Source organism: Sphaerodactylus townsendi, linkage group LG02, assembly GCF_021028975.2.
Source record: "Sphaerodactylus townsendi isolate TG3544 linkage group LG02, MPM_Stown_v2.3, whole genome shotgun sequence".
Taxonomy (NCBI): Eukaryota; Metazoa; Chordata; class Lepidosauria; order Squamata; family Sphaerodactylidae; genus Sphaerodactylus; species Sphaerodactylus townsendi.
Window position 1 is genome coordinate 143487310 of NC_059426.1, and position 12696 is coordinate 143500005.

A 12696-nucleotide genomic window follows, 5' to 3' on the forward strand; every position below is an offset into this window, starting at 1 on the left:
AGTGCACAGGCTAATCTAAATTCCCCAGATAAGCCTCCACAGCTCAGGCGGTAGATAGGGAATCAAATCTGGTTCCTCCAGATTAGAGTACACCTGCTCTTACCCACTACACCACTGCAAGGGGCAAGAAGATCATACTAACATGTTCAGCTTGATCCTTTTTATTTTCTGCTTGCTCTGGAAGCTAGAGTTGTCATGGTCTACCATGATTTTGGTGCCCTCTCCAGTTATTTGATCAGGAAGAGGTCCAGTGTTGAGTGTTCTTCCCTGGTGTTGGGTGTTCAGATTAGGGATTCTGTTGGCATACCAGATTTAGTATTTAGGTTTACTAGACATTAAATTCTCATGAACTTCAGGATCCATATTGAGGCGTGTTATACCCAATATGATCTGTTCTGACCAAATGTGAAATGATGACAGTTTGAAAAATACCCTTGTCATGGACCCACCAGATAAAGATGAGATTGTCCACAGATAAATATTTCTGATAGCAATCAGGGAACTTAGAGTTGACCTGGCTGGTATTCCTATTGAAGATTTTCAGAATTCAAAGATAACAAGGAAGGTTAATGTGACCACGCTATGTGCCTCTTCCCTCCAAAGAGTTCATTCTGTTCCTTGATTTACTGAGGAGATTGTGGAAGTAAAAGTAAGCCATTCTGGACTGATTTATTGAATTTTACGTGCCAAATTAGATCATTTTTATATTTAATTTATGCTTAATTAAGGTTTTTTTCTTGTCTTTTTGCTGTGCTGATGCTTGCTTCTGCTTTTACACTGTTATTATTTATTACCACTTGGGTATTTACTTCTTTGTCTTATTGCTAAGATTGTATCACTTCTATTTTAGAATATATATTATTGTTATGCTGTGGCTTTTTATTGTTTGATCTTGCTTGTTTCCTACTTTTTAAAGATTTGTGTTAATCACTGTAAACTGCTTCATGAACCTTGGTTGTGATACAGGGTAATAATACCGTTAAATAAATACATTTGGATGACAGCAAATTATTCACATCATCTTGTAAGAATGGCTGTTATGTCTCTACTGATCAGATTCCAACAGGATTTTATGGCAACAATGATGCAATATTTGAAGCCTAACCTATTTATCAAATCAACGTTTCATTTCATATATCAACCTGGGAAGTATACCATTTACAGAGAGAATCAAACAGCGTATCTATCCCTACTCTACCAATTTAATTCTTGTAGCTAGGGAGGATTCTTATAAAATTGTGGATGGTGTGAACCTACTCACTTGGTAAATTTTCAGATGTTGAAATAAAATATGGATATCAATCAGAAACAATAGCCTTCTGTCAGAAATAGTTGGTGTTGCCCTATTCATGGAGAGAAAAAGATGGCTGGCAGACCTGACATTTTACAAACATGGCTGTACTTTGGACAAAGTTGCTAGCAACATTAATAGATAGAACTACATTATTATTGTTCCACAAACTCTTCAGGTTTAACAGCCTCATCAAAGATCAATGGGAACATTTTTTGAAATGACTCCTCACCTGAATTGTGATCCATTTTTGAACCAGCTCAGTGAAGAAGACTGAATGCAAGTCTGAGGTTATGTGGCAACAGGATATATCATATATCTTGAGTCATAATGTCTAGATGAGGTCATGGAATACTTGAGATGAAATTAAAGTGACCTGAACTTAAGAGGGTGCAAGCAACATGCTCAGCACACAGACTTTCCTAGTACCTGGGAAATGTAGTCTTCCTGATCAGAGATAAAATCATTTGGGATTCTGCAGTTTCAGCTGACACTGTAGGGTCATTAATATTTTCTGCAATGTATAATAATTATGGTTGGATTGCTTAAGTAAAGGATTTTTTAAAAAGAGTCTGAAATAAAGAACACTGTAAATTATTGACTATACAGTAAGAGGAACAGAAAAACTAAGGAGTGGAACGCCTGGATCCCTAACGACACCATGGACTTTTTCAGCTTTGAATCTTTTGAGGAAGGAGGTGAGGCTTTTGTCCATTTATTTATTTAAAACATTTGTTATCTCTCTGTCTACCTTGTAGAATTCAAGGTCCTTTACAATGTAAATACTATAGCAATGATTTAAACACACACACAAGAGGTGCCAATTTAAAATCTCCAATTGGAACTGCTAATAAATAAAAACCAAATTAGTCAATTGCAGTCCTATGTTCAATTGCCTCCTGAAGATCGAAAGTGAAGGAACCAGGAGCATCTCCCTGGGGAGACTGTCCCATAATTGTGGGGCTGCCACAACTGTATGCCAGCCAGACAAGCTCCTTTGATTGGTCAGACAATCAGGAAGGCCTCTCCTTGAGATCTTAATCCCCAGGCAGGAACATGTGGAAGAAGATGATCCCTCACGTCCCCCACTCAGGAATGAATTGGTAGCCAGTGTAATTGCTGAATTATCTGAGTCATACACTTCTGATAGTTGGCCCCAACCAGCAGTCTAGCCACAATATGCTGCACTATAGTGGCAGTTTCCGAAGACTCTTTAAGGGCAGACCCAGGCACAGAACACTGCACTAAGTCCAGATGTAACTAAGGCATGGATCACTGTAGTCAGTTCTAACTGAACCAGGAACAAGTACAGCTAACAGATCAAACTCAAGCTGGGCAAATAAACTCCACATCACTGCACCCTCCTGATTTTCTAAGGTGACTGTGCATCAAGGAGCACTTCCAAGCTGAGAACCTGGCTTTTTAAGAGGAGTAAAACACCATCCAAGACAGGAAGATTTCAAGCCCCAGGTCTGCCCTTCTACAGTCCCACAGAACCTCTGTCTTGCCCTGATTGATTCTGCTTGTTCACCCTTGTCCTGTGCATTACTGATTCCATGCATTGGTTTAGAACATCAATAGCATCCTCAGAATTAGGTGGGAAAGAAAGGTAGCGTTAGGTATCTGAATCCAGTCCATACTTCCTGATGACTTATAGATATGTAAATAGCATGGGGGATAAGATCAAACCTTGCAGCATCTCATAGGCCACAGCCATGACGCAAAGCAGGAATCACTCAACACTAACTTCTGAGACCAACTCCTCAAGATAGGGCTCAATCCACTGTAACACAGTGCCTCTTATCATAGTCCCAGCACTGGGAGGTGGCTCAATACTGTGACTGATAGTACCAGAAACCTCTGACAGATTCAGCAGAATCAGCAGGGTCACATTTCCCCATCTAGTCCTCAACAGATGTCATCAATGAAGGTGAACCAAACAGTTTCTGTTCCAAATCCCAGCCTGAAGCCAGATTGAAATTGGTCCAGAAAATCTATTTCTTCCAAGCTGGAGCTGAGAACAGTCACCCACTGTTGCACCTTCCCCAAGAACAGAAGATTGGAGAGCTCTGGAACATCATAGGTCTGAGGGTTTTTTTTTTTTCAGAACAGGTCTAATCACTGCCTCCTTGGGCATGGGGACCATAACTCCTGCCAAGGAAGCTTTTATTAGTCCCCTTACCCAGTTGGCCAATCCCTCCTTTGGTGGCTTTTATTGGTCAAGAAGGGCTATTGTTTAAAATAAAAACTACCAGATGAATACCACCAATGCTTCAGCAGATATCAAGCTGTGGTTCTACCATAAACTCTACAATTTCCTCTCTAAACTGTGGACTACAGTTTATCAAAAAATAACTCAGTATGCACTATTGTCCATTAAGAACCCATATACTAATAAAATTGTGGATGTTTCAAAAAAAAGGGGTGGTGGATATCTTGAGCTACCAAAGAATGGTACTCTCCTTTCTGGGATGGTCATCCTCTTCCACCAAATGTGCAGCTTTGGGAGGGACGCACATGGAGCAGTGAGGGAGGTAGGGGACATCTGCCTAGCCAGCCAGATCAGCCAAATCAACCCCGGCGATCAGTGGGGTGACAGATGTTGCAACCAGATCGCCCTCAGATGGCTTTGTGGCATGTTGGTGTAGTCAAAAATGAAATGGCCATGCAATCATTGCAGTAATATGGTTCACATGTTTAATTTATTTACCTATTTCTGCCTTGCTTTTCTCCCCAATGATGGCCCAAACCATGCTTCACAATCATTCTCACCTCCTCCATTTTATCCTCACAGCAACTATTTTGTGAGGTACGTTGGGCTGAAAGAGTGCTGGGCTCAAGGTCAAGCTTTCAGAGTGGGGAATCAAACCTGGGTCTCCCAAAGCCTAGTCCAACACACTAATGACAATAATAAACTGATCCTCATCTCTCCTCCTCAGAAGAGGCTGAAGCTCCGTGGTAGCATATCTGGTTTTCATGCAGAAAATCAGTGATAGTCCCCAACATCTCCAATTAAAAGAAATTGATAACAGCTGGTGCAGAATAGCTCTACCTGAGATCATGAAGAACTGCTGTCAGTCAGAGCAGTGAATACTGACCTTGATAGACCAATGGTCTGATAAGGCAGCTTTATTTGTAAGGTCAGAAACCATATTTTCTCTCCCCATATATCCCAATTTTTCAAGGACAAACCAAATCTGGGCCCTGAGGTTCTCAGGGAGTTCCTGCACCCTTGTGAATCCCTAAGGAAACCTGCTTCAAGTGCCAGCTCACTCACAGGTCAGAATGGTGTCTGGTACAAGTAGGGCTGCCAGCCTCAAGGTGTGACCTAAAGTTCATCTAGATTTACAAAAGACCCCAGGACTACAGATATCAGCCCTCTGGAGCCAATGGTAACTTCAGATGACAGACTCTACAGTATGGCATCCCTGCTGAACAACTCCTTCTCCCCAAACTCTGCCCTGCCCAGACATTATCCCCAAATATCTAGGAATTTCTCAAGCAGATGTTAGTAACCCTAAGTACAAGAAGCAGGGCTTTCTCTACTACTGTTATAGAGCTCTGACTGATTGTTAGCTCTCTCTCTCTCTCTCTCTCTGATAGTATTCAGCACAGGGAAGTGAGAACCATCTCTGGGATTAAGGGGTTACTGAAGGACATGAAATGAGAATAAGTCTAGACTGAGAAGAAACTGTCAACAGCAGTAATGCCTTCTCCTGCCCCCACCCCAAAAAGTGGTGGTGGGGAGCTCCTTGAGTTGTGACAAATACAATTGTCCATTATTGAAATGGAAAGATTGTTTGTGTGGACCAGAAACCAGAATTTGGGATCCAGACTAGTCTTTCTAGAGACACAAGGCTTTCCACCCACAGTAACTTTCTCAGTTTCCCACCCACTGCAGCCTGAAAGAACTCCCAGAATCCCATTGCTAGGCCCCAAAGAATTCCAGGAGCTGAAACAGGAAGAGGGAGAAAGTCACATTCTACCGGTTGAAATACTTGTGCATGTGGAAATGCTAATCTGGATCCAAGCTGGGGCAAGCAGTCTTTAAGAAGAGCCTGGAACATGGTGGACTTGTTTGATCTCCATGTACCAGTTCCCAAAGGCACCAAAGGCTCTCTTTGCCTGGCCTGGAAGTGTTGCCAGTAAATCCCTTTTCATCTTGAGTTTGAATTCGTTGTGGTTATTAATGTTCCCCTGCATTACATGCTAGTCTTTGAAAGTAAGAACAGGCTAGTGGTTTAAACACGGAGAGCTGACCCAATGAACTGAAAGACTCCCACCCGTGGCCCCAAGCCAGCGCTCTCTATTTTTTCACATGTATGTATACTTGGATGACTGAACTGTGGATCTCATGTCAGTCTTGAATATTGAATAACATTTAAGGAGGGTGCAAAAGTGCAAGTCAGTAACTCAATAAATGGAAAGATGGCGCTAAATGTATTGGGAAAATATTAAGCCCATTTTCTCAAGTCAGACAGCAACCTCAGCACTGGAGCCTCTTATACAATTTGATTTCTCTTGAGAGGCAGATTTCCAAACTTTGCTTCTCCCTAATTGTAAAATAAATTATGAATTGGAGGTGAGAGAGGTGGCATCACGTCAAGTGGCATCCAATTACAAATCTTGCTTCCAATCCCTGTGGACAGTGGCATGTCAAGCTATTTCCTCTTTTTGAAGAACACCCTAAAGCCTCCTCACACCAATTCAAAAGGTAGCTTGTGCATTACCTTGGGTCAGCCAGTAATAGGAAAAAGGGGATAAAAGCAACTGGCGTCATTTTTGATTGATGGTCAACACAATGTGGGGAATGCAGAAATGGTAACTCATTGTCAGCACAAGAAGTGGCTCAACCCCAGGGGAAAAGGAAGAGGGCTTCCAGAGGTATGGAAAAAAGCCGTGATGCCTCTCTGAACCTGGTCTGCCAGAGAGGCACTCCCCAAAGCAGCAAGCAGTTGAATCTTCTGCCTCCCGCCGTGGAGAGCCTCCACTGACCCATGACGGCTTTTTGGTGAGTGTAATGCATATCAAAGAGGAAAAGGTTGGAGAGGAGCGCTCAGGGATTCATTAACAGGCAGTGTGGGTTCCCTGTGCAGCCAGTTATTAATTGAGTACCGCATAGGCCTAGTTCACCTTTGCACATGGATGTGATCATTCTTATTCCAGACCAGAATGCCAGGATGTCAGAAACCAGCTTGTCTGAGGAGATGGAATCTGCTTTGGAAACCACTGACAACGAGGAGGAGGAGGAGAAAGAAAGGGCAGACAGTTGTGACACAGACATTGAAATAGAAGGTAATTGTTTTCCAACTAAACCTTTTCCCTTGCCCTTCCAATAACTTTGTAAGCCAAACTAGGCTTGGTCAAGGCCATCCTGGCCTTAGACGCACCTGTGGCTCAATGATAGAGCACTTGTTTTGCATGCAGAAAGTCCCCGGCCCCTCCAGTTAAAGGGATTGGATAGTGAGCAATAAGAAAATAGCCTGTACGTGAGACCCTTGAGACGTCATGGCTTGTCAGACTAGATAATGCTGACTTTGCTGGAGCAGTGGTCTGACCCAGTGTAAGGCTTCTTCACCCAGTAGCTTCAACCTTAAAAGTGTGGGTTCTCTTCCTAAATACCTGAATGTCTTTTTGTACTTTCATTTTCGTTTATCAAAACATTGGTCATCTGGAAAACGCCCAGCAAGACCTTGTCAAAGTTTTTAACTGAGAATTCATCAAATTAACGAATTTTAAAAAATATCCTAAACTCTGAGCCCACAAGATTACTTGTAGTGGTAGGTACAATATTAAAAATCAGATAACACATCTTTGAATGAAAAGATTTCTAAGCCTGCAGACTCAAGTGTTCAAATGTATTCATTTGCCTTAAAGGTATATCAGGTGTAAGTTATTTTGCCAAAGAGGTTTTCATCTGCAGATACTCAGACCGTGATATATAACTATCACTGTTTTTCCTCACAACATCATACCTCAAAGGGTGCCTGTTATGGGGTGAAGAAGGTAATGGTAAGCTGCTTTGAGACTTACAGCAGAGGAAAAGTGGGGTATAAAAATCAACTTTTCTATATCACTCAGATACACTGAGTTCTTCCAGGGGTCTGCAACCTGTGGCTCTCCAGATGTTCATGGACTACAATTCCCATCAGCCCCTGCCAGCTTGGCAGCATGATGGGAATTGTAGTCCATGAACATCTGGAGAGCCACAGGTTGCAGACCCCTCATCTAGTCTGAATCTTTTCCTCTCACTCAAGGTAGAAAGTTGAAACTTTTGATACACATCTAAATTTCCAGCTGTTGATGATAGAGGCAAGGTATCTGGAGAAAGCTTTCCTTTTATCCAATGCTAGTATAAGATTATTTATTGTAAATTCTCCTCATTGTCTCTTTGTCAGTCCAAAGCAAAAGGACTTTAATTCATATTTTCTCATTATTCCTGAAGAGTATCGGGTCATTAGTTTAATAATAGCCTTTTAACACTATGTAATAATTCGCCAATAATTAATAATAATTAACAGTTAATTTGGTACTTGGACACACCTTCCCTTTTAAGAATCTGGAGATGCTTTTTCAAATTCTTGTTTGTCTGTAACTGCATACAAACTTGTTAAACATTAACTGACTTTAATTAAAGTATAATTAGAGGGGGAGGGGATAAGAAGTGGAACAGAAGAGAGTGAAAACAAATTTTGCAAGATATGCACAGAAACATCCCCAGCAGGTATAGTTCTCAAATCACTGGAGGAGATCTCTATCATAATGCACATCAGCTACACATGTGGATTTTCCTTGTACTGGGGTAGTTGTACAAAGTGAGCATAAACAGTGAGACCTTTTCCCCTGGAGTCTGTCATGATATATAAAAAAGATAAAGGTTCACAAAAAGGTCATCTTCTGAGTTAGCAGAAGTTTGCCAACCCCAAAGGACGGAGACAGTCAGTCTAGGGCAGTGGCAGCGAACCTATGGCACTCCAGATGTTGTGGACTACAAATCCCATCAGCCCCTGCCAGCATGGGCAATTGGCCATGCTGGCAGGGGCTGATGGGAATTGTAGTCCATAACATCTGGAGTGCCATAGATTCGCCGCCTCGGGTCTAGGGACAAGAAGTAACAACAGTTAACCTTTAACATGATTGGTGAGTTCAACTGTAACTCTAGACCAATGAGAGGTTGTTGCCTGGGCAGGAAAAAGTATCCTGTTGGATGTATGCATTGTATATGCTATGCTAAGTTCAGATAGAGATAGAGATTAAGTTTGGTGTATGTTCAACTTTGTTATTGCTGAGGAGTTCTGTATAGTCTTATAGTCTTGTATAGCATAGACTTGTGTACCCTTGCAACTGCAAAAGTAAAACCTTCCTATGGAAAGAACATCTTGCGTGGATAGTATTCTTTTCCAGAGTGGTAGAAGGCTGCAGTGAGTGCAAGAAGACTACTAGACCTTCTCATCTTACCAGAGTAGCTCCACTTTAAACTCTGCTGATAGAGTCAAAATGGATCTTTTCCACATACACTAGAGTTATCCAGATTTTCTTGGGAATGGACTGAGATACTTGTCCTCCCTAGATTCTTCCCACTGAGATATTTGTCCTTCCTAGGTTCCATCCCCAACTCTCCAGGAGTTTCCTAACCTGGATCTAGCAATATTACCTTCCCCCTGTCCCCTGCCAATGGCCAGGGAGGACCTGACAACCCTAACAGTGGAGTCAGTTTATTTTCTTCTGCACGTGACTTAAATAATGAAGATTTTTAAGGGAGGATGCTGTCGATACCATTATTGGTGGCATCAGAGCACTCCCTGTATTTTTTTAAAGCCCTAAAATAGTGATATAATGCTGCAGTGTTTCAATGATAAGCAGGCTCTCTGAATTCCTGGCTTTCACTTTTTTTTAAAGGTACATCTCTAGTCTTTTCCCTCAAAGAGATATGCCCCTTTCCTTATGCCTCCCAACATATTTAGAGACTTACTGTTTAAAAATGAAAGCTGGGAGAATTCAGAGAAATTGCTCAAACTATCTGTGTAACACAGAAGATGTTATGCAATTTTCAGGCCCTTTAAACAAATAGCAGTCATTAATCTGGGAGGCAGGGGAGTGGTTTAACAATGAAGACAGCCAGTTCATTGAAAAGTGGACAAAATGGTAGCTAGGAAAAAGAAAAGTGGCAGAAAAATCACACACTAGGAAAAAGTCAACTCAGAATTGGTGGAGAAAAAACAGCAGGAAAACAAAAAACCCAAAGTGAAAATTAAAAGTACAAAAATGCATGTGACAATCAGGAAATCAATCAAAGTGGTACAGGGCCAGAGCCAATGGAAAAACACAAGCGAGAAAAGCCCATGAGGTCTACAAGTTCCCAAGGAAGAACTTCAGATATAGCCATTTGTATGACTATTTTAGGGGATGACATAATTCCTAAACTGTCACCCCCTGGATTCATCAGAAAAGTTTCTTCTCTGCCACGAAGAAAGAAGCAATACATTGCCAACCACACTGATTTCGTTTTGCAGATGCCGAGAGATTGTTTACAACCATAACGGGTGCAGAGCTGTACAGAGAGGCCTGCAAGTTGGTGAAAGTGATTCCTGTCTCTTACTTCATTCGGAACATGGAGGAGCCCGTTATGAACCTTAACCATCATGGGCTTGGACCTAAGGGAACGAAAGCCATTGCCATTGCTCTAGTTGTAAGTAATACTTGCCTCACTGCTGTCAATGTCCTCCTGAGGGCCCAGGCACTGAGGTCACGGCAAATGGGTCTTATTGACAGTCCCTTTCCCCTCTGAGGTGGGGGGGATGGGGGTTGCACAGAGAGTTTTCTGAAATAGTCCCCACTTTATGGAATGTCCCCCCACTAGAGGTCCATCAGGCACTGACACTGGCTATTTTTGCATGGCACAATTACACCGAGGTTGAACCGGGATCATATATACCTAGGTTTTTTTATCCCAGTGTGGCACCCTGCCTCCCCTGTCACCGGCAGGGACCCTGGGTCCACCTCTCCTATCCCTTCCCAGACAATGTCAGGCTCGTCCTCACTCCTAGTGACTGGGGTTTTTCCTAAGTTGGGTAGGCGTTGCAACCACAGGGTGGTGAGATCCCTAACTTTCCTTACAACTGGGTCCCTCCTTGCCCCCTCTTCCAAGGTGTACTAGGCCTACCCTGTTCCTTCCTTAAGGGGTGGGCCTCCTCTAAACTCTCTGCTTCTTCTCTAAACTTCTCTGCTCGCTGCCTTCTCTAAACTCTCTGCTTCTCTCTTTCTTCTCCTACTCTTCTCCTTCTCTGCCTCCTTCTCTGCCTCTCTCCGCTTTCTCTCTCACCCTCCCTTCCTCCCTTTTATCTCTCCCCAGCCCTCAGACTCAATTGGCTTGGCTGCCGTGGGTCCTTCCCTGGGCCCTACTGGCCCCTATCCTTCTTAGCCTGTACCCTGTTCTGCTGGCTGGGACTCAGGCATTCTCTGATGGGCGAGGGCTGGCAGGGCTCGCCAATGGCCAGGTCTCCCTGCAGCTTTGCCTCCGGCCTTGGGCCTGGCACGGCCTCTGTCTGGTGCTGCAGGGGCTGGGTCTCTCCTCCCACCCTCGGCCTCTGGGCCTGTGAAGTTGCCTGGTGAGTCGGGGTAAGCGGAGGGTGGCCATTGGGGTTTGCCTGACTCAGCTGTTTCCCTGGCCAGGAGCTCATCTGGGGCTGGGGTTGTTCCACGGGCCAGGTCACAGCCGTGCACTGTCCCTGACACCCGGTTTCTCCATTTGCATGGCTCCCCACTTCTGTCCAGGAGCAGAGTAGGAAATGCTACAGTTTGCTCCACACGAGCTGGACTTCTATATTTTCTTCAGAAGCATGTCTGAGCATGCCCAGTGTCTTGTGTTCTGATTGACTGTTGATTCTGAGTGGCAGCTGCTAGCACCTGTGAGCTTGTCCTGTGTCCCGTAGTCTGATTGGCTGTTTTTGAGTGGCAGCTTGAATGAACATCAGGTGTGGGATGGGAAAAATAAACTTGGTCTGCTCCCAATTAGTATTTTTGTATATGTGCTGTGAGAATGGAAGAAACTGATCTGTGTTTTTAATGGTTTAAAGATTTTGCTGTTAGAGGGAGAAAGCTAGTGAATAGGTCTGCTAATTGATTTAAAATAAAGCTTGTACTGAGGAAAATATACCAAGTTATTGTTTGGATTGGCTGTTCCTTTTGAGTGGCAGCTGCAAGCATCTGTGAGCTTGCCCAGTGTCCCGCGTTCTGATAGGCTGTTGTTGCTGAGTGGCAGCTTGAATTATTGTCAGGCGGGGAGATCAGGCAGCTGGGTGGGGAAAATAAACCGGCCCTGCTCCTGATTGGTTTTTGCACGGTACAAACACAAGCAGGGTAGCACCAGGATTTTAAAAAAGAACCTATAAATGGGCGATTTTTGCAAATCCCGGGCTAAGGTAAATATTGCAGAGCGACACCAGGGCAAACCCTGTGCAGCTACAGGAATCGTGTGGAATTCCTGGCTGCACAGGAATATTTTTCATGCTTAGTCTGGGATATTTTGACCGTACAAAAACAGCTGCGATAAACCTTTTGGCACCTTGTTCACATCATCATTTTCACCGGGACATTTTAATGACCAATGCCATCTACCCCCAGTCCACTGGGCTTTTTTGGAACTTGTTCTCCACCTGCACTTGGAAGGGTTAGGAAGAGGGTGGGTATGTTTTTTAGGTATGTTTTTGTTTTAGTGGGGTTTTTTAGATATGTTTTAAGTATGTCTTTGGTTTATATATGTTTTTAGGGATTGTTATCTGTATATGATACTGTTTTTATTCCTCAGTCCTGAATCAAACCACAACTGTGAATCTGGGGATCAAATCTCCAGCTATGAATTTAGATTGCAAGAAACAGCTACAGATAGGAACAGATGCGTGGTGCTGAGCAAGCACAGGGATAGCTCATCCCCCTGTGCCAATTCCCTAATCAATTTTTTTTTCTCCCAAGTGGCTTAAACCTTGGTAGGAGAGAACAGGACTGGACTGGGTCTTTTTCTCCACCTCAGCCTTAAAGCAGCCTGAGGGGCATTTCTGATTAGGAAAATTATGTCTTGGCTTGGCCCCCAGTTCCATTTTACCCTTGGTGTAAAGATTCATTATGCAGTTCCTCTGATGCTTCAGTAATGGGAACTTTATATATTCCATTACAAATGCCACCACATAGTAAATGGTCCATGCTCTATTATGTAATATAAACTGCCCAATAAATAATGCCATAAGTAAGATACAGTGACCACTGTAATGTGTATTGATTATCACCCAAATAACATTTGCTGGCTTGGTTTATAGATCTCTGCTCTGGGATAATGAGAGTGGTGGAAAATAATCTGTACAGCAACCTTAGCACTTAATGATAAAGGATTTCTCCAGTACTAATCTACT

The 12696-nt window shown here is 43.1% G+C and overlaps 1 protein-coding gene across 1 annotated transcript in view; it reads left to right on the plus strand.

The window, feature by feature from the left end:
• The first annotated feature begins 1952 nt into the window (after positions 1 to 1952).
• LRRC74A (leucine rich repeat containing 74A) overlaps positions 1953 to 12696 on the plus strand; it is a 36679-nt gene continuing 25935 nt past the window's right edge. Inside the window, exons 1-3 of the mRNA XM_048484624.1 lie at positions 1953 to 1989; positions 6458 to 6586; positions 9805 to 9980. Coding sequence (XP_048340581.1) covers positions 1953 to 1989; positions 6458 to 6586; positions 9805 to 9980 — 342 coding nt within the window. The remainder of the gene's footprint in view (positions 1990 to 6457; positions 6587 to 9804; positions 9981 to 12696) is intronic.